The 27696-nt window shown below is 39.6% G+C and overlaps 2 protein-coding genes and 1 pseudogene across 3 annotated transcripts in view; 2 read left to right on the forward strand and 1 right to left on the reverse strand.

Moving 5' to 3' along the window:
- LOC149812812 (disease resistance protein RPM1-like) overlaps positions 1–4094 on the forward strand; it is a 36791-nt gene extending 32697 nt beyond the window's left edge. Inside the window, exon 2 of the mRNA XM_089990702.1 lies at positions 952–4094. Within this exon, the coding sequence (XP_089846828.1) occupies positions 999–3746 (2748 nt within the window). The 5' untranslated portion in view covers positions 952–998 and the 3' untranslated portion in view covers positions 3747–4094. The remainder of the gene's footprint in view (positions 1–951) is intronic.
- Positions 4095–9601: 5507 nt separating this feature from the next.
- Positions 9602–11274, forward strand: LOC149812813 (putative galacturonosyltransferase-like 9 pseudogene; annotated as a pseudogene). Its single transcript, XR_016428278.1, has one exon. The product of XR_016428278.1 is annotated as a putative galacturonosyltransferase-like 9 pseudogene (transcript).
- Positions 11275–13812: 2538 nt separating this feature from the next.
- LOC149812814 (pyruvate dehydrogenase E1 component subunit alpha-1, mitochondrial-like) lies at positions 13813–25759 on the reverse strand. Its single transcript, XM_089991327.1, has 8 exons — positions 24947–25759; positions 24163–24242; positions 22371–22448; positions 15319–15414; positions 15155–15226; positions 14918–14971; positions 14251–14316; positions 13813–14161 (listed from the first exon to the last, which is right to left on the reverse strand). Exons 1-8 carry the CDS (start codon positions 25647–25649, stop codon positions 14117–14119), a joined length of 1194 nt encoding a protein of 397 aa, XP_089847453.1. The 5' UTR covers positions 25650–25759; the 3' UTR covers positions 13813–14116.
- Positions 25760–27696: the final 1937 nt, after the last annotated feature.

A 27696-nucleotide genomic window follows, 5' to 3' on the forward strand; every position in this document is an offset into this window, starting at 1 on the left:
AGTGTTCAATTATAAAAAAATAATATAAATAAATATATTAATTTTATTATATAGTTATGTGAACTGAGCCAAATTGAATTTATTGAGCATACCTGAAGTATATACTGCATGTTCAAGCTCGCTTATATAGAGTCTAAATCTTTGTTCAAGCTCAGCTTATTTATTGTTTGAAAGAGGTTCAAATCCGACAGAAGCCCGAGCTTGCTCTGCTCATTGTGCATCCCTAACTCCAGCTGGTTGTATCTGACATGCCATGAAAAGATGTGACATCACATCACAAGAGAAAAAAAGATCTCTCTGGGCCAGCCACCTGTTGTTATGGATGTTACGGTGGTAAATGAGCCGAGTTCGACTCTTTAGCCACCTGTTGTTATGGATGGAAGTCATAAAAAAATTATAAAAATATAATTGTATGAGTTTCATGTTGCAAGTTGTTTTGATAGAAATCTATTCTCATGCATGCGTTCGACACTCTCATTTTAGTAAGAATTAATTTTTAAAGCATTTTTTTCGATGAAAAAATGTTTTTATGAGTAAAAAAAAATAGATGCTTTCATAGCCATTGATTTTTCAATCACCTGCCGGCCCAATTCAGGCGATCCAAAAATCTGTTCCTACTAAACAAAACCAGTAGCTATGATGTAAGCTGTGAGAAGAAAAAAATGAAACAAGGGGGTTACACCCATTTGCTAGGTCTTAATCCACATTATAAATATATGGTCGACTCTCCCTTCTCTCATATATGATACAACATATAGTTCGGTTTCTTTTTGTATCTATGGCAGAAACAACGTATGATGCAACACACTTCTGTTTGGTTTTCTCACAATTTTTTTAGTTTGTATTTCTCATGGGAGAAAAAAATCTTTCTAAAAAGTTATCACATCAAAACTTCTCGCAGGCAAAATTTTCTTTAGCTTCGAAACATGTGCTAACATAAACTTGATGTAGGAAAGAAAAGGACAAGTTCGAAGCAGTGGTTGGAGAGAGAAACAGAGATGGTTGATTCAGTTGTTGGCTTCCTACTACAGAAATTGGACAACTTGTTGGTGAGCGAGTTGCAGTTGCTGGGAGGAGTTTATGAGGAAGTGCGAAAGTTGAAAGATGAATTAGAGATGATGCAAGGCTTTCTAGAAGATGCTGATGCAAAGAAAGGCAGGGACAAGGGGATCAAGGCATGGGTGAAGCAAGTAAGGCGTGCTGCTTATGATGCGGAAGATGTTATTGACGAATTCACGATTCGATTTATGAGTCGTTACAAAGGTGGTGGTGTTAAGGGTTTTCTTAGGAGATCCACTGGCAAGGTGAGTCTATTAATAGCACGTCATGACCTTGCGAAGAAGATACAAAAAAACATTGTCAATATCAATGAAATTTCACAAAGGGCAGAAAAGTATGGCATAAAAAGGGGACCTATTGATATGGGTTTAGTTGCTACAGATCATGTGAAGAGGAATGGTGATGCATATATTATGGATCAGGGTACTTTTGTGGGGTTCCAAAAGGATGTGGATTTCTTAATAAAAATATTGGTAAATGCAGAAGAGACAAGTAGTGAAGTTCCTAAGCTTATGTCCATTACGGTGGCAGGGATGGGAGGATCTGGGAAGACCACCCTCATAACCAAAGTTTATAATGATCCAAAAGTGAAGGAACATTTTGATTGCCGTGCTTGGGTACCAGTTTCCCAAAGTTTTAAAATTAGAGATCTTCTAAAACGCATGCTCAAACAGTTCCGTAAAAAGAGGGAAGATGATATGAGAGACAATGAGAAGGATGAAGATCATATGAGAGACAATGAGAAGAATGAAGATGATATGAGAGACGAACTCAGGGAATACTTGAAAGAGAAAAGGTATGTGCTTGTGTTGGATGATATGTGGGATGCACAAGCTTGGGATGCCATCCAAGCTGCATTGCCTAAGAATTTTAATGGAAGTGTTGTTATAGTTACAACTCGTATAGCAAGCGTAGCTTCTGCACTTGAAGCCAGTGATGTCTCAAATTTGAATCATCAAATAAAACCTCTAACCACAGATGAAGCATTGGACTTGTTTTGTAAGAAAGCATTCAGGAGTGAAGATCCAGTTCCTGAAGAACTAAAAGAAGTATGTGATAAGATGCTGAAGAAATGTGGAGGTTTGCCGCTTGCGATTGCAGCACTAGGAGGCATTTTGTTTGGGAAGCAAAATACACAATTGGAGTGGGAAAAGGTGTATAAGAGCCTCGAGTTTCATTTGAGTGACGGTTCTCCGTACGGAAAAGTAGGAAACATCTTAAATCTGAGCTACAATGAATTGCCCAGACACCTTAAACCATGTTTCCTCTATTGCAGTTTGTTCCCCGAAGATCATGTGATTGATAAAGAGAAACTCATCAGACTTTGGATGGCAGAAGGATTCATAGAAGAAAGAAGAAGAGGCATGTTAGCGGAGGAGGTAGGGGAAGACTACCTCATGCAACTGATTCATAGGAGCATGCTATTGGTTGCAGACACATACGCTGATGGGAGCGTAGGATTTTGTGGAATGCATGACCTTATGAGAGACCTAGCAATGAGGATAGCAAAAGAGGAGGAGTTTGCAAAAACCGAGCAGGAGGACATTGCGAAAAGTCGACACTTATCCATCCACATAACAGAAGAGGAAGAAGAGGTTAATCAGTTTCTTTCAAATAATATAGGGATGTCGAGCCTTCGCTCACTCCTTACTTTTGGTTATGCAATACGGTCGTTGTCGTTGCTTCGGATATTTTCTAGTTTTAAATTACTAAAGGTATTAGATTTAGAGGAGGCCGGAATCAGTAAGCTACCCGACGAAGTGGTAAAATTGATTCATTTGAGGTACTTGAGTGTATCTGACAACAGGAAGCTGAGAAAGCTCCCTCGATCGATTGGAAGGCTTCAGAACTTACAAACATTAGATATAAGGTCGACTAGAATTACAAGTCTTCCAAAAAGTATTTGCCAAATACAAAGCTTGCGCCATTTGTTGGCTGATGATATTGAGAATCTTACTGTGGGTATCAGCAAATTAACGGCACTCCAAAGCTTGCATCTTATAGATTGTTCTGGCAAAAAAATACTTAAAGAGATTGGGAAATTGACGGCACTCCGAAACTTGGGAATAGCGAATATTGATGGGGAAGACAAGGATGAACTTGGTGCGGCTCTTACAAGGATGACAAACCTCTCACGTTTGACACTCTCTTTCAGATTCAATAAATCAGTGCAAGTGCCCTCAATATTTTCGTCTGGTCAAGTTCCGCACCTACAATTCCTATTCTTGGGAGGGGGTCTACAGAAGTTACCCCCCGGGGTTGGATCACTGACTAACCTTGTCACATTAGACTTAATCGAGACCGATTTAAAAGAAGACCCGTTTTTGTACCTTCAATCATGCCCAAATTTGGTACACCTTCTTATGTTTGATGCTTACAAAGGCCAGCAATTAGAGTGCGAGGCTAAGGGGTTTCCCAAGCTTAAGTTCCTTATTTTGTGGCATTTGAAAATTTTGGAAAGAGTGGTTTTGCCAGAGGGTGCAATGCCAAACCTCAAGGAGCTAGATATAGACATGTGTCATCAGCTAAAGAGGGTGCCTCAAGGAATTCAATACCTCACCAACCTCCAAGAATTGTCTATCTGGGACATGTCACCTGAATTGGAGCAAAGGTTAAGGAAAGATGGAGGCGAAGATCACTCCCTGGTTGAACACATTCCCTTAATCACTGTTAAAAACAATCCATAACACTTGACTCTTCCATGTACCCTCCGGAGATTCAATTGATTCTCCTTTCATTTACTCTTAATTTCCTGTCCGGGACTTCGTATCGGCAAAAAAGTCAAGGCCACTTGCAATTTCTTAAAGTGTGTACCACTTTATCTTCCATTGATGCCCGAGTTTGGCATAGCTGCCTGTTCCTGTCATGGTGGCGCATACAGACAGAAAGGAAAAAAAAAGTTTCCATGCCCACTGATTCTGTGTGAACCACAATGTCTGGTTTGTCGATTTCTTGTTTCAGTTCTTCTACTCTCCTACAATGATTGATGTGTAGATATTTTGCCTGGTGTTGAATGCAATTTCTTTTTTATTATCAGTTCACCTTTGGCTTTTATTTCTCGATTTCTCTGTCTTGTTCAATTTTTGCCGATGTAAATCAAACTGTGTATTAAGAATTCGTTGACTCAAATATGAATTGGAGGTGAGGGTGATACTACACGAAAAAAGACATGGGCAGCCATGATGGCATGTGTGCATATGTGTTTGAAATCTGTCTGAAGGTGGAGAACTCTTATTGGGTGCTTTCTCTTTGTTGTGAGTTGTTGAAAGAAAGCTATGCTATGAGTGTTGGATTCCTAGGTCGGATCCCCTAATGGTGATGGCCTGCGCTGTAACAGAGGCAAACACAGAGGTTGTTAAGTAAACAACAAAACACAGGAGAGGTGCTGCGTACCTGTGGCAGCCAATGACGAGCTGCTGTTGACGGTGGTGGGGTTCGACTGGAGCAGAGAAGGCCCAATCGGACGGTGATGGTCGATCAGGCAAAAGGGGATTTTTGCTCAGCTGGGTTGCAGTTACCACGAGCGTAGATTGAATCGAATGCAACCGGTGAGTAGACCTCTTCCTACTTTAGATTGCACACACACACATGATACCCTCACGGTTTGCGTAACAGTTCCCCTTGATCCCATGCTAGTTTATCGAAAGTGATCAATCCATATATGAGAATGAATCCACGTCGTGTAAATCGTGGTGGAGTTGTTGAATCATATGCAATACCAACAACATTCTTTATACCATAAGCAACATCATATGCAGAGTAGAAAACACCTTCTCAATAATAACCTAGTATGACATGCTATGATTTGTTGAATTAGAAAACACTTTTTAATAATAATATTTTTTATCATTTTTACATTGCTTAATCGGAACTCAGGTTGGGTCTGGGTCTGATATAAAATTTTACAAAGTGTACATGAGTCCATGTATTAATCAACCTTCGGGTCGGGACCCAAGCTTTAATCAGGTCTTATTTATGATCATAATCAGACTTTATAGAGTTTGTTTTGGGCCAGGTCCAAGTAAACCCGACCCATTGACACCCCTAATTACTCCATGCTGATTGGGTTTGATTCATATCATTAATACATTAAACTGGTGAAAGGCTAGGTTATTCCCATTAGGACAGCAAAGCAGAGTTGGATCTGGGTCTGAATCCAGCCCAAATTCAACACATTTGTTGCCCTGAACTACTTATAATAGTGTAAGGCACCTTTGTGTTATTTTGGCAAATATGGCATGGTGCCTACTTGTCAACATTCCATAGACATGGCATCCTATAGCCCATGCAAATTAATCATTAGTGTCAACATCATTTTGAAATATTTATTGTACCTTTTTTATTTGAATTTTCCTCCTGACTAAAGGTAGAACTCTACTTATACTTTGACACATCAACAGATGGAAATTGAGGTTACCCATATTGTTGTTGAGGGTGGTTTGTATCAATCTCCAACCTGGATCGACCCATATTGTTGTTGGGTCAAGGTCCAATCATGTTTCATAGTAGATCCAAGTATATTTCATTGGCTGGGTTCCCTCTAAGTTCAGTCATCTGGTAAAAGCCTATTCTTCCCAAAAGAAATTGGATACAGAAACGATTCGGTCCTTGCTTGGATTTAGGGTTTGGGTGGTGTCCACGCCAAGAAATGACCAAGTCAGATTTGGGCCTGACAGGGGTCGCAACCCAGTATGCAATAAGTGTGCACTTACTTTGGTTTGTCTTTGTTCTAATGGGTCAGGGTTAGATCTGACCCGGCCCATTAATGGCATTGAAAACAGAACCAGCCTACTTAATGCATTATTTATAAAATTAGGACCACATTGAATAGGTCAATTAAATGAACAGGTTATTAGGGATGTCAGTGAACCTAGAGGCAGGGGACAAGGTCTTTAACAGGCAGACCAAAACCAAATCTGATTATTAGTCGGATGGTACCTGCTTTACCAACTCCAATTCTTTGAACTATGAGTTTACGAGCCCCCTAAATCTAGATCCAGTTTTACCAAGCCAGACTAATTCATGGTCAGGTCCATTACACATGATGATGAGGACTCATGGCACCTTGAGAAAGCAATCGGCTAATATGCTGCCCACGGGAGAATTCGATCCCAGCTCCTTTTTACTGGGACACCTTTCATAAAACCCTGCTGGCCAGGCATTTCTTTCCAAAGAGTGTTTGGATTCAAGTGAATTTTATATCATGAGAAGGAGAAGCTTCTCATTGAGAAAATCATAGAACAAGAATGTTATGTTTGTTGGAATGAAGGGGTCATGAGAAGTAGGAAGGGTTTCATCATTTCTTTGTCTGATTCTAACCATCCTTTTCCTTCTCCGTTAGTAAAATAATTAAAATACCATTTTGATAGTTTGACCTCTTTTTTTCAAGGATGTCAGTGGACCGAGGAGAAACGGCGCCCAACTTGGATCGGGAATGAAGGACATAGAAATGGGAATGGATAGAGGTTAAAATCAAAACCAGTACGGGGATGAAGGTAAGGATGGAGGGCAGAGCTGCTTTTGTTCCTCAAAGCGGTTTTGTTTGGCATCATTACACTTGTAATGTGATCAAGTTAGTGAACTCTAAGTGGTTTCAATTAGTTGGTGTGCACCGCCGCTAAAGCTCATATTTTCGTCTAAACATTTAGCATCTTTAGACCACCACTAAATGTTTTTTTAACATACACTTGGATGTGCCAAGTGCATCAGACTTTCATCTGACAAAAAGGGCATAAAGAAACATACACTTGTAATGTGATCAAGTTAGTGAACTCTAAGAAGTAAAATATCAACCGTTGATATTGCACTAAAATTTGTATATTTACATTTTTACATTCAATAAATTTGAAACAAAACTTATATTTTAATAAATAAGTAATGATAAACCCATTTCAGATCAGATTTAACATAGAAAGCCTTCAAACTATGATTTTTGGAGAATCCTAACAGTGACCTAACAGAAAAGGCGGCAGCACCATCCCCGTTCTCATATATATATATATATATATATATATATATATATATATATATATATATATATATATATATATATAGCTGTCAATATTATTTATTGTTTTTAATGAAAAAATAACGTATTTTTTATAGTTTCTATGTAAATATAAAAAAAATCTATAAACACAACGTTATAAATGTAATCTACATAAATTATTTAGAAGAAAAAATAATTTAATGGAAAATATGTGAACAAAATTTTCAATAAACCAATGTCTCACAATTAGGGGTGTCAACGGGTCAGGTTTGGTTCAGACCCAGGTGAAACCAGACTTGGATCAAATTTTCGGGTATGGTATTGTGTCCGGACTCGAGTTTAATCATGTCTACTATAAGAAAAACCATACCCGGACCTGATTAAAACTACATGAACCAAACCCAGATCATACACGGTAAAACCATATTTTTTATCATTTTTACATTGAAAATTTGTGGGTCTTAAACTCGGGTCGGGTCCGGGTCTGGTATAAAATTTCACAAACTATTCCCAGGTCCATGTATTAATCAGACCTTTGGGTCCAGTCTCGGGTCTTCTTATTTATCACCATACCTGGATTCTATAGGGTTTGGTTAGGATTGGGTCAGGATAAACCTGAGCCTTTTGACACCCCTAATCACAATATACAATGGTTTCGTGACTCAAAATTATATTTCTATATAAAAATGACACAATTCAAGATGTAATCCTTAACAAACAAACCACCTTGAATGCATCTACGGGGTCAGGATGTTTAAACATCTTTTTATGAGGATTGAAGAAACCACTCCAGGATTAGAGATTTAGTCATATTGGCTATGCTTTTACGGCCTCTGTCTAGATGGTGTAAACCCTTGAGCACCCCCTCTCAAGAGAGTCATCGGGGGAAGCATATCAGGTCATGCTGAACATGAGCGTTTTTGCTCATGCCGACATCGTGGCCGTCTGTTTGCATTTTAGATGAATGCCACGTGGTTTTGTTGACTTTTGAGCTTTTTAAAATGCAAATTGGATGGCCACGATGTTGGCATGAGCAAAACCGCTCATGTTCAGCATGACCTGATCTGCTTCCCCTTGCTACGGCATCAGAAAGAGGCATGAGATACCCTTAAACTAAAAAAGACAGGCAAGGGGCTGTTTGTTTGGCAGGAATTGTTGGTGCAAGTCACCTTGTGTTGAGAGGTTGCAAGTTCAAAAGCCCAATGGTGCCTTGTAAAACCGTGGGGGTCTGCCTAAACCCAGCTTGCCTGTAAAAAAGAGATGAGCAAGTTGGGGTTAGGCAGATTCCCACATGATATACAACTATACTATTGGGATTTGAACTTGCAAAGTCTCAATACAAGGTGATGTTTCCTCACTTTTTAATTTTGTAATAATTTATTACTTTTATAATATTTTTAAAATATTAAAATATTAAAAAAAGTTTTTTATTTAATTTAAAATGTTGTGTGTTCTTCCTCTCTTATTTTTTGAAAAAAAATCAAACTTGCTATTAAAAGCTATGATAAGAGATACCATTTATTTGGTGAAAAGATCAGGTGCAATATGATTGCACAAATATTTGTGCATTAAGCACCTGAACACCCCTCCATCTTGGGGACAGGCCTGTCGACTGTGGGGCCCAAGGCTTGATGGAGGGCCATCAGGTGCCTAATGCACAAATTCTGTGTCATACGATTGCACCTATCGGGACTCACTTATTTGTAATGTAATCAACCACAAATTGGAAAAAAGTATATGAAACCCCCCAAGGGGTTTGGCTTAGTGGGATAGACTGGCTGTCGGTCTAGGTTCAAATCCCATGGGTGTCATCCTTTTGCACAAGCCAAAGCTTGGCAATTCTCTCATAGCGAGGGGTAAACTTTATGAGTTTTAATTACACCACCAAAACAACGGTTAGAAGTATGGCAGGTAGAGCCAGCACAACTAGGTCTCTAATTCTAAAAGGTGATTTTTTTTGTCAAAAAAAAGAGTATTAGTAAATATTAAATAATGGTTCTTTTTTGTCGAAAAAAAAGTATGAGTAAATATTAAATAAATAAATAAAATTAAGGATACATCAATGAGTGATGATCAGGCCTGATAACGCTTATTCTGCACTTGAAGTGTCATGGTGTATCCCGTGTCGTATCGTGTCATAATCGAAACACGTATTCTATAAGCGATTGTGTGGCATAAAAAAAGATAATCCGACTTGGATGCATATTCCAAAACAGAAGCCCATAAAAAATTTCTACATTGTCCTTTGACTCAACAATATTTTTGGATTATCACTCCCGCGGTTATTTTCCCAAAAAAAAATGCACAAGCTTGGAGGAACATTCCGGCGAACAATTGCCGGAATCCGTTCGGCATCTTTAATTCGGTGGCAAGCAACGAACACGTGCACACTCGTCTCGTGGGCCCCACAGGGTGCCGTCGCCATCGAGCACAGCTGGATGCTCGGGACCCAGCTGTTTTATCAACCATTGGTCCGTTCTCCCAATTCAATGAAATTTCAAAACTACCCCTCGGCTTCTTTCCGGTATATATAATCGCCCCCCCTCCCTTCCTCCTCTTTCGTCTTCACGCAGGCGGTGACGGAAAACCGCGTTTCTTGACCCATTCCGGTTTTCCGTCGAGCCCTTTTAAAGCACAATTCTTCAACAAGAACCAGACGGAGGAACAAGAGAGATGCTTGGTTTTCTGTCAATCCTGCCGTTACTCCTCCTCGTGCTCTGCGCCTCGCCGCTGACGCAATCCATCAGGTCATTCCCGAATGGCGGTTTTCCTGGGTACGCCGAGGCGCCGGAGTACCGGAACGGAGAGGGGTGTCCGACGACGGCCCACCGGCGGAGCGCCTCCGTCTGCGACCCCTCGCTAGTGCACATCGCGATGACGCTCGACGAGGAGTACCTACGTGGCTCGATCGCGGCCGTCCATTCTGTCCTGAAGCACGCCTCCTGCCCGGAGAGCGTCTTCTTCCATTTCGTCTTCTCCGGCGACGGCGATCGCCTGAGGACCATCGTCCGGTCGGCGTTCCCCTCGCTCCGGTTCAAGCTATACCGGTTCCAGCAGGAGGAGCGGGTGCGGTCGCTCGTCTCCGCCTCCGTCCGGGCGGCGCTTGAGCAGCCGCTGAACTACGCCCGGACCTACCTCGCCGACATGCTGGATCCCTGCGTCGGCCGCGTCGTCTACCTCGACTCCGACCTCGTCGTCGTCGACGACGTCGCGAAGCTCTGGGGCTCCGCCACCGCCGGCAGGCCGGTTGCGGCGCCGGAGTACTGCCACGCGAACTTCACCAAGTATTTCACGGCGAATTTCTGGGGGAGCCCGGCGATGACCGCGAATTTCGCCGGGCGGAGCCGGGCGCCGTGCTACTTCAACACCGGGGTGATGGTGATGGAATTGGGGGCGTGGAGGGTGGCGAGGTACAGAGAGAGGATCGAGGGGTGGATGGAGGTGCAGAAGGAGAGGAGGATCTACGAGCTCGGGTCGTTGCCGCCCTTCTTGTTGGTGTTCGCCGGAGAGGTGGAGGCGCTGGACCACCGGTGGAACCAGCACGGTTTGGGAGGGGACAACGTGGTGGGAAGCTGCAGGGGGCTGCATCCTGGGCCGGTGAGCCTGCTGCATTGGAGCGGGAAGGGGAAGCCGTGGGCGAGGCTCGACGCCGGAGCGCCATGCCCGTTGGATAGCTTGTGGAGCCCGTACGATCTCTCTTTGAGTGCCGGGAAGGCTGCGACGGAGAGGGGTATCTCGGCGGTGGAGTGAAGGTCAGGAGGGATTAAATGGTGGGACAATTTGTGGCTCTTCGATTGGTCACTGGTGGATCAGATTTGTTCGTTGTTTGATTGGTTGATTCTTTGGGGAGAGATGATTGTACAGAAGGGAAGGACGGTTCGTTTTCTTTTTTCCTTTTCTCTCTCTTGATTCTTGTCTCTGTTTGTATTGATTTTTAGTCTTTTAGGTTCTTTCTTATTTGATTCGTTTGTGTAGAATACTGATAGCGTAGATTGGTGTATTTGTATGATGAGAGGTGAGGGAGAATTACTTTCTTTCTATCGCCTCCGATTGTTGTTGGTGGTTGTGGTGGTGGGTGGGGAGGATGAGATGGATGCAGGGTACTTGGAAGGGATCATTTGCTGAGATGATCATTTGTTGTGATGTTTGTAAACAGTTAACTATCAGATTTGATAGATGGACGAATAATAATGGGAAAAGCATTCTTTTCTGTGTTGAACTGTTAATTTTGTTTGTTTTGTTGTCTTTATTTTCTTGCTGCTTATTCGTTTTGGCAAGTGGCACATCTCTTGTCTCCCTAGCCCATTTTGAATTTCAAACTATGAAGCAAAATTGGTTATGGTCTGATTGAATAGGACAGTGCATCCTTGCAGGCTTCCAGCTTTTTCTAAATGATTGATCAAGGAGTAGATGAACTTGGCTAGCTCAGCATGGATATATACCATTGTTAGCAGTGTATGTAGCACTCCGGAGGTTCTAGCCCACAAAGGCTCTGTACACTTGGCTAGGTAGGTCAGCTTTAAGAGTTTCATCAAGTTGGATGGGATTAGCAGAGTGGGATTAGACGGGTGGTCAGGGTTTCATTCTCACGGATGTCAGCTCCTTGCATATAAGAAAGGGCAAGGTTATTATGTCTCTTGCTCTGCAAGGAGACTCTCTAGGGGTAAGGGGTGCACCATGGGTTTACACCTTTAGGAAAGCTACCGTAAGTACAATAGGCATAGGCAGCGCAACTAGGCCTTTGATCCTGGGGTGGTTTCCTCATTCTTCCTAGATAAAAAAAAGTTCAATGATTCCCAAGATTCAACTCGGTCTGGTCTTGGAAAGAAAACTGTAATTGAGCTACCCAGCCATGGTAGAGGCCAAGTCCAAGGTGTGGGGTGAACTAGTTTGTGAGCAAGCATTTGGATCTAGACAAGGCCATTTTGCAGAGTGTTTCTTCCACAGATTGACCTCTCAAGCAAAGACAAGTTCAACTATAGTTTGCTAGCACTAGAACATCTCGGCCACACAGTTGAGCTCACCAACCACAAGGCGAGTATCCTGCTCAACCACCTAATTGAGTTTAAGCTGAAAGTCAGCTGATACTTTCCCCACAAATAGTTCACTTATCAAACATTAGTTTTTGACTGGCCTGCACATCATGAGCCCACCGGGCTCCTCAAGTAATCACCCTAAGGGCAAGCCAACTAGACGTGCCGTTCAGCACGGGTGGTTTCCTTCACCATAAAAAAGAAGTGCAGAGGTCTAGCAGCATGACAGGAACAAGTCTTTGAACACTTGAATCACCACTAGAGATGTAAACGGTTTGGATTCAAATCAGATGTGGCCAATACCATATCAGACTAATAGGATGCTGCCCAAACTAATTCAGATTCGGATCAGAATGATGAGATGCTCATACTAAATCCACTTTTTTTACATGTATTTGGATTCAGATATCCATCAAATCCATGTATCCGTTTGATTCAGTAGCAAAGAACCAAAACCATGTTCACATCCGATTATAATCTGGTAGGGTTTAGCTTACCAAATCTGACTAGACGGTGGGAGTTGATCCGATTTTCAAATAAAATCTGATCCATTGACATCCCTAATCACCGCACAGAAATGCAACGCACCCGTATTATCAAAGGGTGAGGCAAAGTTAGAGACAGCGCAATCAAACAATAATTCCATTCACTCCTGCAAATGGTGGGGGCCAGGGCTCTAATATATATATAGCTAATGCAGCATTGATCCCACTGTTTTAATAGTAGGAGCAATCAACAAACTATAAATGAGTTGGTTTGTCGTGCACAGAACTACCTATATAATATGCTATTCTTTGTATGAAAACAGAACTTCAGAATCTCGAGCCAAAAAACAACTCATCCCTCAACATGTGTGACAGCTGAGTACAGCTAAATGACCACCATATTCAAAATTTGGCAACATATATTATATAGGCATAACAGTTAATATAGGCCTGCTCAAAATTTGGCATCTTATATTGTATAGGCTTCTTTAACAGTTTTTATTTTTTGAAAGATAATTGAAGAATTCATTAACCAAAGTACATAATATATGCCTGCTCTCACGTGAATGGATGCGCACACACACACCCATGCAAGTGCTCTCGTTCGGTTGAAATTAAATTAACCAATTATAAGCCCATGTCATAGGATACGCCAACTTATCCCCGTGTCGTATCCCCTTGCATATTATTCAAAATAAAAATGCTAAGTACAGCTAAACGGGTACCATATTTAAAATTTGGGATCATATATTATATAGGCTTAACAGTTAGTATACGTCTGATCAAAATTTGGCATCATATATTATAGTATTCACATTATATGCAGCATCGATGCATGGTGGGCATGCCGCGACCTGCTTGACAGTCACCCATCTTGGCTGTTCTCGTGATGGGTATGGTATCCATCTCGAGAAATGTTGAGATGGATGGTCATCAGCAGTTGAGCTGCCTGCTAAGCATGTCGTGCCGCTGCATACAAAATTACCTCAATATATATTATGTAGGCTTAACAGTTAATATATGCCTGCTCTCACGTGAGTGTTCGCATACACACAGACAGACAAATATGCAAGCGTGCAAGTGCTGGCATTCGTTGAAATTAATAATAAGTATAAGTAATATAACGTGCAAGTAGCGTCCCCTGTCAGCATGTGCAAACCCAAGACAAACATGCCTGTGACACCTATGCCTTTCCCAAGTGCCCTACAGCAGGAAACAAGCATTCAGTTCTCCCAGAAGAAAAATATGCACCATGTGGTCAACCACCATTGCAGATCAATGATTAATACATGAGAAGATGAATCCATCCCCTCCATTTTCAAAGGGAGAAAAAAGAAAGATACAAAGATACAAAGATGCAAATATGCAACATGAATCCGCAGGAAAAATTTCAGTTAATGGAGAGGGTAAACAAAAGACTCTGCAAAACTGATTGTGCTACTTGTACAGGATTATATTCCAGGTAATAGTAGAGGCCAAGAGCTTCCTGCCAACTTTATTATTTCATCTGCGATTCAGATGAAGAAAACATGTAATGGGTTGCTTTTCAATCACAGCAGAGCAGCTCTCAGCTCATGTCTGTCAGCTCCAAATGACTGCAATTTATTGATTCTAGCTTAGTATTTAGTGATTCTGTATAGAGTGCAAAAGAAAAGTTGAGGACAACATTAATGTCTTGACGCACCTGAGCTCCAAGTCCCTTTGCATAAACATGTTCAAAGAGTGCAGAAGGATCAGGCATTGGGCTCTCCTGTTAAAGGCAAAATGATATGTAATAAGCTAAATTAACAACTAAACTAAGAAAATGTAGTTACAACCATAGTCACGCATCTCATTCTTCGGAAAATCACGTCGAGGAAAATCTTTCAATATGTTTAGAACTTTGGTTTTCCTCAAATCAATCTCGACATATATAGAATACATAAAATCTGTCACACGAATATGGCTGTGAATACATGAATAAGGTCATTTTTATAAAGTTTCCAGCATCACTTGACTATAAGGGGATACAGAATGGGAGTCAAAATGGAGCATCCATGTGACCTAGCATAAATTTTATATATATATATATATATATATATATATATATATATATATATATATATATATATATATATATATATATATATATAAAGAACCAAATGAACTGTTATTATCATGATAATATCTTGATAATATCACGTCAAAAATGCAATATTTTGAAAATAAGTGATATTTTGAAAATAACATGTTCTTCTAGGCATCATATGGGCCTTCAAAAATCTTGCGATAAAATCACGATATACTATGGTTACAACAGGAAAAAAGTGCTCCAGATCTAATAATGAAGCATTAAACTATGAAGTGCTAACCTTAGCTTTTGCAATGGCATCATCAACTTCTTTTCTAACCACTTTCTCAATGTCCTGCAAGAACACACAAATAAGTTTTCTCAATGCTAAAACAACAATATTGTGTGGCAGTTCCCTGAAAATTTTCCATTTATGCTATCCTTGTATGGTTAGACAAGTGTGCTGGGTTCACTATGGATCATCTATTTTGAAACTTTTAACCATATACATGCACCATATAGGAGAAAAGTGGAAAACCTTGAGTTCAGCTGCGCTAGCGATGTCATGCGCTAATATCAGCTTTCTGATTCGTTCAATTGGATCACGCTCCTATCAAGCAGAAGAATTGAAGCAAACAGTTAAACATATGGAAAACAAGCAATGCAACAGCCAAACTAATTTGCTCCAAATTTATGAATTACCTGTCTTACACCAGAGATTTCATCACGTGTGCGATAAGTGCTTCCAGGATCTGACATGGAGTGTCCGTGATACCTATACGTGTCCATTTCAAGGATCTAAAAAAGGCCAATATTAGACGATAATTAGATACCTTTGTTTGATAAGAAATGGGTAGGCATGCACCAGTTAATATGTTCAGTGCTCTCCCAAGGTGGAGGCAAATGGCCAAAGCAGGTTGCTGAAAAGCATAGAGGAAGAATAAGAAGAAAATAAAGAGAGAGGCCTTAACCTGTTCATCTGTCCTAACCGGTTCCTAACACAGCTGCATGTGTTTTTGCCTAATTATGAACTTGCAGATGTATTCTCTAGAGCTTATTTTGTTGGAACATGCATTAGATTAGGTAACTTTTCACATTCGGGTGGCCCTTTGGAGAGATTTAAAAACAATAGCTCATATTGTACCAGAAATTTACAATTGAAAAATCAAGTTTCTTGTTATGTTCATTTGACTCAAAGCAATTTTTTAGTAAATAAAAGAACATAAATGCCTGTAGGTTCAGATTAAGCAAGCGGTTAGTTAGGATGAGAGAGAGAGAGAGGTGTCCTAGAATATCTAACTATAATATAGGTTGGGAATTTGAGTAGAAAGACAAAGGCCAGACACAAACTTTAGTCCTGTCATACACTCTAATAGCTCAGCTGTGCTCAAAGAAAGATCTTGTCATGATAATCATCTTCATGGACTTGACTGCATGAGATCCAATTCAAACTGACTTGACGTAACATGCCATGGAATATAGGTACTCCCAGCCATTTGCACCAGCCTGAAAGACATTCCGTGTGGGCCTCAGCCTGAATCAGACTAGGACAGCCTAATCAAAATTTTCACTTTCAATGGTCATCCATCTCATGACCTAGGATGCTAGGCAGGTGGTCCAGGTTCAAATCCCATGTGCATCACCCCTTGCGCAAGCCGAAGCGTGGTGACTCCCTAGGGGCAAGGGGTAAGCCCACAGAGTTTGATGCTGCCAGGACAGCGACCGGAAGTACGGCAGGCAAAGCCAGCGTGGCTAGGTCTTTGATCTTGGGGGTGGTTTCTCTGTCCAATATAAAAAAAAAGGTCACCCATCTCAAGGCCCAGAATCCTAAGTCTCTATCATCAACATCCGCCTAAATTGTCATGGATAACATACATACAAGAAAATAAAAAGTATAATCACAGAGGTCAAACATATGCATTTTCACAGGTTCTACTGTCCATCTATTATCATACATGCATAAGGTTTCCAAAGGCAATAAGCTATTAAGATACGTAGTCATACTCGTACACACATCTGTGGTGGACCAATCACATGTAGGGTGCCTTTGAATCCCCATCCACAGACGCACCAAGCACGGGCCCCATGCGCATCCATGCACCCACGCAAACACGAAACGCGCAGACTCTAATTTGATGTATGCCGCTGTTCCATGCCCCCTCCCTTTCACCACTGAACAGCAGACGGCTAATTTTTATGGTGCATGGACAGGAAGGGACAGTGCGTCCTGTCCTCTGCTGTCCGCAATTCAAACGGACCCGTATACAACGAAGAAAAATCTGCCTGAAACACATGATTGAGAAACCACATATAACAAGGGTTTAAGGATTCACAAAAAATGTCACATGGGTAAGATTGATCAATGTAGTGCCAATGCATCATGAAGATCGTGGGACCATGCAAAGCACGGAGTGAAGTTAATGTAGTGAGGATTATGTCCAATGGTACCAGCTGGAGTCTTGTTTATGTGTTAAGTATCTCACCTGATGACACACACCAGAGTATAATCACCAATCGTCCTTGTGACATTGTCTGGTGACTGGGACATCACCTAAGGTTATAAGATTTGAAACTGCCACTAATGATGAGAGGACAGAGTAGATACCAATGTTGTAAGTATCGTTGCTATGGGCAAAATCGATACGACACACACTTGTATCATGATACGAGTATGTGTATCCGTATCAGGTGTATTGTACGATACAACCCTGTAACGTACTGTATCGTCCGATACATGGTGTATCATATAATATACCTTCGGCGCACATTAAAAAGGGAAATCGTATTTTTTCCTTTTTGGGTTTTAAAGACCTCTTAAGGGACGACTTCATCACTTGTGTAGAGGCCATTAGAGGGGTATCCACGCACCATAGGAGTCATGAGAGCGATTTGGGGGTTGATCTGTATGCAAGGAAGAGGGTTTTGCGGTTTGCTCAAGTAAAAGTCATTTCCACCATTTTCTCACTTAAGGAAGTGGGTTAAGGTAAAATCCCTATTATTTGTTTCTTATTGAGTTTATTCTGGAGATGATGGCATCAGATGATTCAACATGGCAATAGGGCACTCAAGTAATGAGTAAAAACCATTTAAAATCGAGTGCAACTATTTCCAACATATTTTTTCAGATGGTATCTCTCGGTTGAAGCATTATTTAGCCGGGACACATCACAATGTTGCCGCCTGCACGTCAAGCCATTTGTCGGGTGCCGTGAAATGACAATGCCAGCAATTACTCATCGGTCTAAGAGAAAAAAGACAAGAAAAATAGATGAATGAGTCAGAAATGCAATATGGGCAGCCTGAGGAGGATGCATATCACGAAGATGAGCTCCCTACTTCTGATCCTATAACTCCTAGCATAGCATTAGAAGTGTTCATAAACTTGGTTATTTTGGTTTTGTTTATGTAATATGAAAATAAGAGTCTTGTGACATTTTATTAATTGCAAGATATTTAATATATTGCATTGTTCTTGTGAGATATGCATGCAATATTATCTATATGAGTTGATGTTTGATGATGTCTTATGTAGCTCATAGAGACATAAATGCTTCATATGTGATTTTTGTTAAGTTGTATATATATATATATATATATATATATGATGTAATAGTTAAGTACCCATTAGGGATATTTTAGTTATTTCAATTCTTGTAATACGCTATGCCCATTGGAGGTAAACTATTACTTTATTTTATTCTTTTCTTTTTGTCTTTTTCTGTTTTTATATGGACTATTTAGTTAAATACCAAATATAGTTGTTAGGTTCTTTTTGACTAGTCAATAGAGCTGTTGGAATAGTCCAACAGCTATATTTATAGTTGTTGGAATAGTTCAACAACCCTATTGAGGTATTCCCCTCTCTTGTATGTGTATAAATAGGGGCTTTTATCCCCTTTCATTTTTCAATGCTTCTCTTAAGCATTTATGCTCAATAAAGATGAATATTTTTATGTTTTGTATTTTTCTATCTAGTTCTTTAATGTTTTATATGCACTTAGTGCTTTTGTTGGTTATTGTATTGTCCCATAGTGGACTTGTGCTTGTGCACATTGTAATTGTGATCTTGTGAGACCTTAGTGACATTGCTTTGTGCTTGTGCACTTTTGTGATTGTGATCTTGTACGCCCTTGGTAGCATTGTTTTTGCATTTTTTGTTATTTTATTACATGGTATCAAAGCCAAAAAAAAAATCATTTTGATATTTTGCTTTTTTTGAGTCTTGGGATTTTTTAGTTTGAGATCATGCTTCGTAAAGGATTCATGACCGTTGTATGGCTTGTTTGTTGGGGTGAGTTGTGTGCACCTCGTTTTATGTCAGTTTAAATTGTCAACTTGTAGTTTGTCTCTAACTGACAGTTATGTGATTTCTGATTGTGTGAGTGTATTGAATCGTTCATTTGTTTTTTGCCATTGCCTTTATTATAGATGCTTATAATTATGTTTATCTATGATGGTTATCTAGTTATGAAACCATAGTATTTCAAAAGATTGTTAAAGATTAATATTTTTATTAGTGACACTAGCTTGTTTTCGTTGCACACTCTTTTACCTCGTGTGTTTCCTCTTATAATGCCTCTTATCTAAGTGTCATTATATGTAGACCTTAGTTGTCAAAGGCGACAAATAACATCTTTTTTTTTTGTTTTCTTCTTCTTCTCTCCCTCGGAGAAGAAAGCAAATGATATGTCTTTAAAAAAAAAGCTTAGGCTTTAAAAGCCTAGGTGACAACCTAGGCGGTAACAACCTAGATGGCAATATAGGGCCCCATCGCCTAGACTTGGTCGCCTTGGCGGTGGGGCTACGCCTAGGTGACTCCTAGTATTCTGTCTATTATTGAGAAAAATAAGAAGACATTATTTGTCTATTGTTTGTATTATGTCTATTGTTGTTGTTAATTTTTTTATATACATGATTTTATTTTTTGTGTATTGTCCATTCACATTATTAGTTGTATGGTTTGTTTATTCAGTTATTAATTTATTCTTAATTTGTTTGAGCAGGTTAAGATTATGTAATACAATTGTTTTACAATGTTCAACAATATATTATTTGTCTACTGCTTATTATTGATTAATTTTATGTTGTATACATGTTTCTTTTTATGTTTTTTTTAATTTTTTTATTTTTGGTACCTCCTATGCTTTTTTAAGGGCTCACCGCCTAGGCTCTGCCTAGCGCCTATGACAACTAAGATGTGGACAAGAGATATTTATTCACATCTTTGTGTGTGTTTTTAGCTCATTAGTGGTGTTCTTGTTATACTCTTGTTCTAGTCGTTGATACACAAAGGTGTTCTTGATATTTGTGAGAATTTAAATATCTTCATATTTTTCGCAAATTGGTATTGATTTGCAAATATCACTCTTTGTTACGTGGGATTTTTAAAATCTCTTCTTGAAATTTCTAAACTTTTACTAGTTTTTCCTTGTATGGAAGATGTTTATAAATAAAAATTTCAAGCATTTTTTCATACTTGTGATGTTTAATAAAAATCATATTCTTTATATTGTGAGCCTTCTTGTATGTGTCCCTTTGTGGGTTTTGAGAGTGTGTTTCTTAAGTAAATACTTGTGTGTTGTCCACTAGATATGGGACACTTTGGTTTGTAATTGAATGCTACTTGATTCTTTACATTAAATTCATGCATTCTATATGCATTTTATTGATAAAAATAGTTATTTTTATTGTCGTTTCATGTGCATTAAATATGCTTTAATTGCATATGTGTGTGTGTTTCATATTAATTAGCTTGTTCACATTATTGTTTGCATGAATTTGATTAGCTCCTCTCTTCGTGAGGTCTCTTTTTGAATTGTTATATTTTATATGCATGTTGCTATTTGAAATGCTTGGGATATCATTTATGCATAATTGTTTATCTCTTCATGATGATTTATATATCCTTTAGTGATCGCATCTTCTTATTGATCAACATTTATGTCTTCTTAAAAAATATATTGATTTTGAGTTTATGGTTTGATTTCATAAAAAATGATCCTTGAGGAATACTCCTCTTATCTTTCTTAATGATTATCTCATGTTTTTAAAAATTATTATCCTTTTCTTGAACATTCTACTTAAGTGTTATTCTTGTTTTGAAAATACATTGTTTTTTAAAACTTTATAACTACTAGGTTAGGATATTTTCCCTGTGTAATTGGAACCTTTGTTTTGTTCTCTCTGCAAGTTCTTAAAGATGCGATGGATTGAGAAATGAATATATTTGATGCATCATATCATGAAGATGGAGACAACTGATGAAGGCGTTTGTGGATGATCATAAATGAAGACATTTAGAGACTTGTGTTTGCAAAAGTCTCTGATGTGACATAAAGATGAAGACTTATAATAAAGACACTTGAAGACTTTGATCCTTCTCGTTGATTTTTTTTGTATTTTAAAACTTTCGGTATATCACACTGTAAGTTTGAAGGGGAGTGCTAAGTTGTATATATATATTATTTATAAATGATGTAATAGGTAAATACTTATTAGGGGTATTTTGGTCATTTCAATTCTTATAATAGGCTATGCCCATTAGGGGTAAACTAATATTTTATTTTATTCTTTTCTTTCTGTTATTTTTTATTTTTATAGGGACTATTTGGTTAAATACCAAATATAGTTGTTAGGTTCTTTTTTGACCAATCAACATAGAGTTGACTAGTCAATAGAGTTGTTGGAACAGTCCAACAACTATATTGAGGTCTTCCTCTCTTTTGTATGTGTATAAATAAGGGTTTTATTCCCTTTCATTTTTCAATGCTTCTCTTAAGCATTTATGCGCAATAAAGATGAATATTTTTCAATTAAGTTCTTTAATGTTTTATATGCACTTAGTGCTTTTGTTGTTGCCCTTTGCTGGTTATTGTATTGTCTCATGGTAGACTTGTGTTTGTGCACATTGTGATTGTGATCTTGTAAGCCCTTAGTGACATTGGTTTGTGCTTGTGCACTTTTGTGATTGTGATCTTGTAAGCCCATTAGTGGCATTGTTTTTGCATTTTGTGCTATTTCATTTCAATTTTATGGTTGTATTTTATTCAATTCATCATTGTTTCATGTGTTATGATTTTTTTAGATTTTTTGTTATTTTTATTTTTTTAGAATTTTTGAAAAACTCTTATTAAAAAATTATGATTTTTTATGATACACTACATATCTATCTTTGGGTCCGACCGATCCGGGTAACGATATGCTACTTACAACTTTGGTAGATACAGTCAGGTGATGTACAAAATGCAATTGAGATTTAATTTCATATTTGCACTTATGGTAAGACAAAATGCTTGGGGATGGTATACCTAAAAAGTATGCTGTTCCACATAAAAAGAACAAAGGATCAGATGTGACAATTTTGATGAAATATGTATAAAGAACAAGACAAGAAGAATGATGAAAAAATGGGCAAGTATTGCTCCAGACATTTACCATAGTAGATGAGCAACAATCAAGCATTGTAGCCAATTAAAGATGAAATCTATATGCTAAAAAGTTAATGATCCATGTGGGAGCGATAATGACTTGTCACCTGTTACACACATTTCTGATTTCAAAGGACAAGGCATAGAACCTTGGCGCACAATCAGATTATGGGGAAAAGGAAGTGAACAAGAAATGTCAGTCATGCAATGTCTATATAAAGGTTTAAAATGACCAATAATATTCTGTACATCACCTACCCTAAGAAAATGGTGTGCATTGCTAGCATCTGATAGAAAAGAAATGAAAGAGCATGATCTTTTACTCACTATAGGCCCGTTCTTCACGGCATGTTCTTTGGCAAATTTACACGCCTGTTTAACAGCAAGAGCGTCCATCCCATCCACCTGTTGCAAGAAAAACCAAAACAGGGTGAAATGATACCATCAACAAAGAAGAAACATAAGGTGTATCAGCATTAACAGATATTTGATAAATGAGACAATCAAGCATCATCAACGTCGGTAACGAAACATTTCATGTAAAGCATCAACATATCCATCCCATGTTGGTCTATGTGCTTTCGAATTTTGGGCCCAAAATTGACCCATCTCAAGCTGGGCATAAAATGGACAATCAAGTAAACCATCCCTACTAAATCAAGGGCCACTGACCTCATTCTAGGATTCAACATCAAGGGGAAAAGAAAAGCCAGTCAGCATTTGAATTAACCTATCAGTTAGAGCACAAATTCTTCTTGAAAGCATTTTCAGGCTTCAGGACTTGGGAAAAAGGGCTACAAACAACAGTTTGGTATTGATAATGTAAAGACTTGCCCCATTAGCTCATATGGCTACTATTCACACTCTAGTAGCTGTTTTCACCATTAAACAGTGAGACCCTTGGCAGTTGAATGTGAAGAATGTCTTTTTCAATGAAGACTTAGACGAAGAAGTCTATATACAGTAGCTACATGGTCTGTTGGATTCTGAGGATAGCATGTATAACCTATGAAAGCTTTATATGCTCTCAAACAGGCACCTAGGGCTGAGTTTGAGAAGTTCACTACTGCAATTAAACAATTTGGGTTTCACATGGAGTTATCACGACTGAGCCAAGTTTGTTTTTCATCTCCTCGGGGACAGTGTTTTACTTCTGTTATATGTTGAAAATATGATTATCACAAGACATGACACTTATTTGATAGTTAGCATAAAACAAAAACTTGGTCAGATGCTTGAGACGAAGGACTTAGGTTTACTCCTTTACATTTTTTAGTTTAAAGATTACATACTCCAAAAAGGGATATCTACTATCATAACACAAGTATGCAATTGATCTACTACCTCAAGCTAGACTGACAGAGGATGGGAAGCACGTCGACACAGCCATTGAAGCAAATGCTAGCTTCAGATAGACAAACGGTGAGCCGTTTACTAATCGTACAGTATGATGCCAACTAGCTGGGAGCCTCATTTATTTAACCATTTCACAACTTGATATTGCCTATCTAGTGAATCTCGTCAATTAGTTTATGAAAGCACTCCATACAGTTCATTTAGCAGTACTAAGGATCATTTGTTATATTTTAGACACTGCACACTATGTATAATTTTCTTCATCAATCTAATTACTAGCGCTTAGAGCTTATTATGATTCTGACTGTGGGGGATGAAATAACAATTATAACACTTGGTTCTCTACTACTGGCTTTTGCATCTTTCTTGCAGACTTCTTGATATCATAAAAGTGTAAAAAGCAGCAGACGATTGCATTTTCTATAGCGAAGGCCAAGTATTAAGTTATGGCACACACTACAACTGGGATTGTTTGGCAACAATGGCTTCTTAGAGATATGGATGTTATCATGTCATCATCATCCAACTTTCAGATAAGACAAGTTTCTTTTGGATAAACAAATCTGACAAGTACTCAACTGTATCAAGCGAAGAATGGTTACCAACTACTTGACTGTATTTTCAGTCTATGCATGAACATTCATTTTCTGAGCTATCAGATTTCAAACCCAGAGAATCCACATTAATTAAAAGCATTATTTAAACCACATCTAACACACCACTAAAAAAAAAAGCACGAACAATTTATATCGCAATCAGTAACCTTTAAGCCCGGAACGTAGTCCCCACGCTTGTAGTAAGCTGGACTTTTGGCTGCCCTCCATTCTGCAGTTCCCATTCCATCTACAACCAAAGAAATTCAACAATCAGAACTTTGACGACAAACAGTATTCCTATCTATTCTCCTACATCACCACAATATCAACAACTTTCATCCGAACTAAAAAGAGAAGCCCGAAAGGCCACACAAATCTTTAGGATCAATCAAGAGTCTTCTGATATCGATGTCTACACAGAAACCATCCATAATCATTAACAAAGTACAACCGAAAACTCTTAAGAATTTCATGCAAATAAGGAACTTCCATCTCTCTCGATCATTAAACAAGAAGCGTTTCACAACCTATTAAATTTCACCCAGACAGGACCTTGGGAAACCTAGCCCACCTCAAAAATTAGCCATCAGCAACCACGAACCAAATCAACGTAACATAGTAGTACAACCACCTAACCAATTTCTTGCAGAATGATGATTACATATAGTCAATTCACAATTAATCTGACTAGTTAGCAATCTTAGAAACCTTATCTCCCATCAAAATCCATCATTCAACATAATCACAAAGAAAACTAACCTAAACCCTAATATCTTTGCGGCATGAACTCAATTGTCCAATCATTAAACCAAAAACAACAATTCACAGGGCAATCAACCAACCATGAATCCAGGACAAATACGCAGCTTCCCCCGAAATTAAAAGACGAATGGATAAAAATCAGCATAGAAGAAGAAGAGGGGGAAATCGAAGGAATTAAGAGATCCTCACAGTGGTTGTTCTCGCAGATGAGAATGGCGGGGAGGTCCCAGAGCGCGGCGATGTTGAGGGCCTCAAAGAGCTGGCCCTGGTTCGCGGCGCCGTCGCCGTAGAGCGCGAAGGTGACGGCCTCGTCCTTGACGTACTTCTGCGCAAAGGCGAGGCCGCAGCCGAGGGGAACCTGGGCGCCGACGATGCCGTGGCCGCCGTAGAACCCGTTCTCCTTCTTGTAGAAGTGCATCGACCCGCCCTTCCCCTTGGAGCAACCGGCGGCGCGGCCCATGAGCTCGGAGAACGCCTCGACGAGGGTCCCGCCGCGGGCGAGGTAGATGCAGTGGTCGCGGTAGGCGGTGATGATGCAGTCCCGGCGGGTGATCGCCGCCTCCATCCCGACGGCGACCGCCTCCTGGCCGTCGTAGAGGTGGCAGAACCCTCGGATCAGCTTGGCCTTGTAGAGCGAATCAGAGGCGATCTCCATCCGGCGCATCATCGCCATGTCCCGGAAGAACCCCACGAGCTCCGCCGGCGTCGTCTCCACCGACCGCGACGGCGGCTCGATCTTGTGCCCCGTGAACGGCACGCTCGTCTCGATCGTCAGCGTCTTCGAGTCGTCGACGGAGAACCACCGGCGGTGAAGGAGGGAGGTAGCGGTGGCCGTGGCGGTGGCAGGGGGGAGGCGGAGGAGCTTGGAGCCGGCGCGAGCTAGGGAATTCATGATTCCGGCCGGGCTTTGCTCCTGGTTTCTCTTAGGAGTTCCTGTTTGGAGTTCTGCTTAGCTCGGGTTCTTGAACGAATTCGCAGAGAAATAGATTGAGTGCGACGAAGGACCCGATGCAGATATGAGATGTGGAAGACGACGACATTGCAGGGGAATGATTCAAGTGAAACATGAACACATGCAAAAGTTAAGCCCTGCAATATATGCCTGCCACTTTTACAGAATCAGGGTATTTTTGTATTTAAATGAAAAATATAGTTATTTTGGTCACGTAGTTTTTTCGCAAGCGATATTTTGTAAAATTCTTCTTTTCAATTAATTTCCTTTTTTTATTAGAAAAAGATTTTTGGTCCCGGGACCAGGAGACTCGGCTATCGGTCCGGATCGATACAAAATTTGAGAAAATTGGGCAAAAGTGAGGAACCAAGATCCAAAGAGGAAATGTGGAGCATAGACCCCAGGGGTTCTAACATCTACGCTGCCGGCACGATGACAGTAGGTATGCCCATTGTTGAAAATTATTATTCGGGTCGGCACTTTTTATGCCCATTGTTGAAAATTTGGGTTAGGGTTGGGTTGCATATTTCAAACGAACCAGACCCATTGACAGCCCTAATTGGTTCGAGGGTTGAGACTATGCAGGGTTTATTAAGTAGGTCCATGTTCAGGTCAGCTGTATTTCTGTTGGTTCAATGTCATACAAATCGGGTTACAACTGGTTCGAATCTACGAGATTTCTAGCTCTAAGACAGTTCGTGATCCGGTCTTATTAAGCCCGGTTCCGTTTGTGGACCATGAAAAGTCAATGTGGACTTGTAACTTGGATCATGGTTCTATGAATCGATGGCTTGAGAAGGACTCACGGGTTGGATCTTGACTAGCCTGGTTTGCCCAATCTCGTATGCGCGACACAAATTGAACCTGGTGGGATTCCTTCAACTGCTTTCCACGGGTCATGATCCATTCCATATAAGGGAGTCCAAAATATATAGCCACCGGACCCAGCCAAGTTTTCAGGATAGGCATGGATCGGGCTCGATCAGACCTTCAATTTTGAATCCAGTACCTTATTATGATTAGATGGATTTTAAAATAAGGCAGAAAGGATTTGAATTCATCCAATCAGAGCTTTCATATTCCAATTTGGATCATATTAACTGCTAAATATGTATCAGATCAGGATCGAACCTGATCCATTTTTACCTTTGCATAAACATCCATGTTTCTGATGGATCCAATAGGATTTAGCAGTTAATATGATTTGGATCCAAATACAGTTGCTTTATCAATTCTAAATTTGACCTGGATCCAGGTTTCAGTCCTGTTGACTAGAATTTGAATTTTTAGTTTGGGTTCTTTACAACTTTGGATATACATAAGTTGACCTTGTATGTGGATAAGTTCGACCATATTACATCTAATTTGATTCCATGCACATGTGGGTGTCCCCAGTTCATTGTGGTGTGTTGCCTTAACATATTTATAATATATAGCATCTGGGCTCCAAATGGGTCAGACTGAGTCTTAAAGTGACTATTTCGGATCCATATACATGTTCAAATGGATCCAATCAGTATGGATCTGGATCCATATGAATTGGATATGAGTCCATAGAAACCTGACATTGCCAGCTAACTTGCTCCATTTCTCGCAGAAAAAAAGATTGGTTTGGGCATGCCTCATTGTGGACCTACACTGAGGATAGAACTAACAAAACTAGGTCTAGCCAACATGTTGGAATCACTTAGGAGGATCCAGACTCCAGATCCATTTTTTTCATATACTAAAAGTGAGGGTCCAGATATGAGTCCAAATTCTGGTTCTTTCCTGCATTCAGATTTTTCAGACAAGGGAAAAGAGCATGTAATGGGTTGGTTCTGATTTTTCAGACAAGGGAAAAGAGCATGTAATGGGCTCCCACCCCAGTCAATAAAATTTTATTTTTTGATTATTTTAACAATTAAAATAGCTTTTTATTGAAATAAATATGAGTTAGGTAGACTTTATACTGGGAAGGAAATGATTTATAAGACACAAACCTATT

This window comes from Nuphar pumila, chromosome 16, assembly GCF_984573655.1.
Source record: "Nuphar pumila chromosome 16, dmNupPumi1.hap1.1, whole genome shotgun sequence".
NCBI lineage: Eukaryota > Viridiplantae > Streptophyta > Magnoliopsida > Nymphaeales > Nymphaeaceae > Nuphar > Nuphar pumila.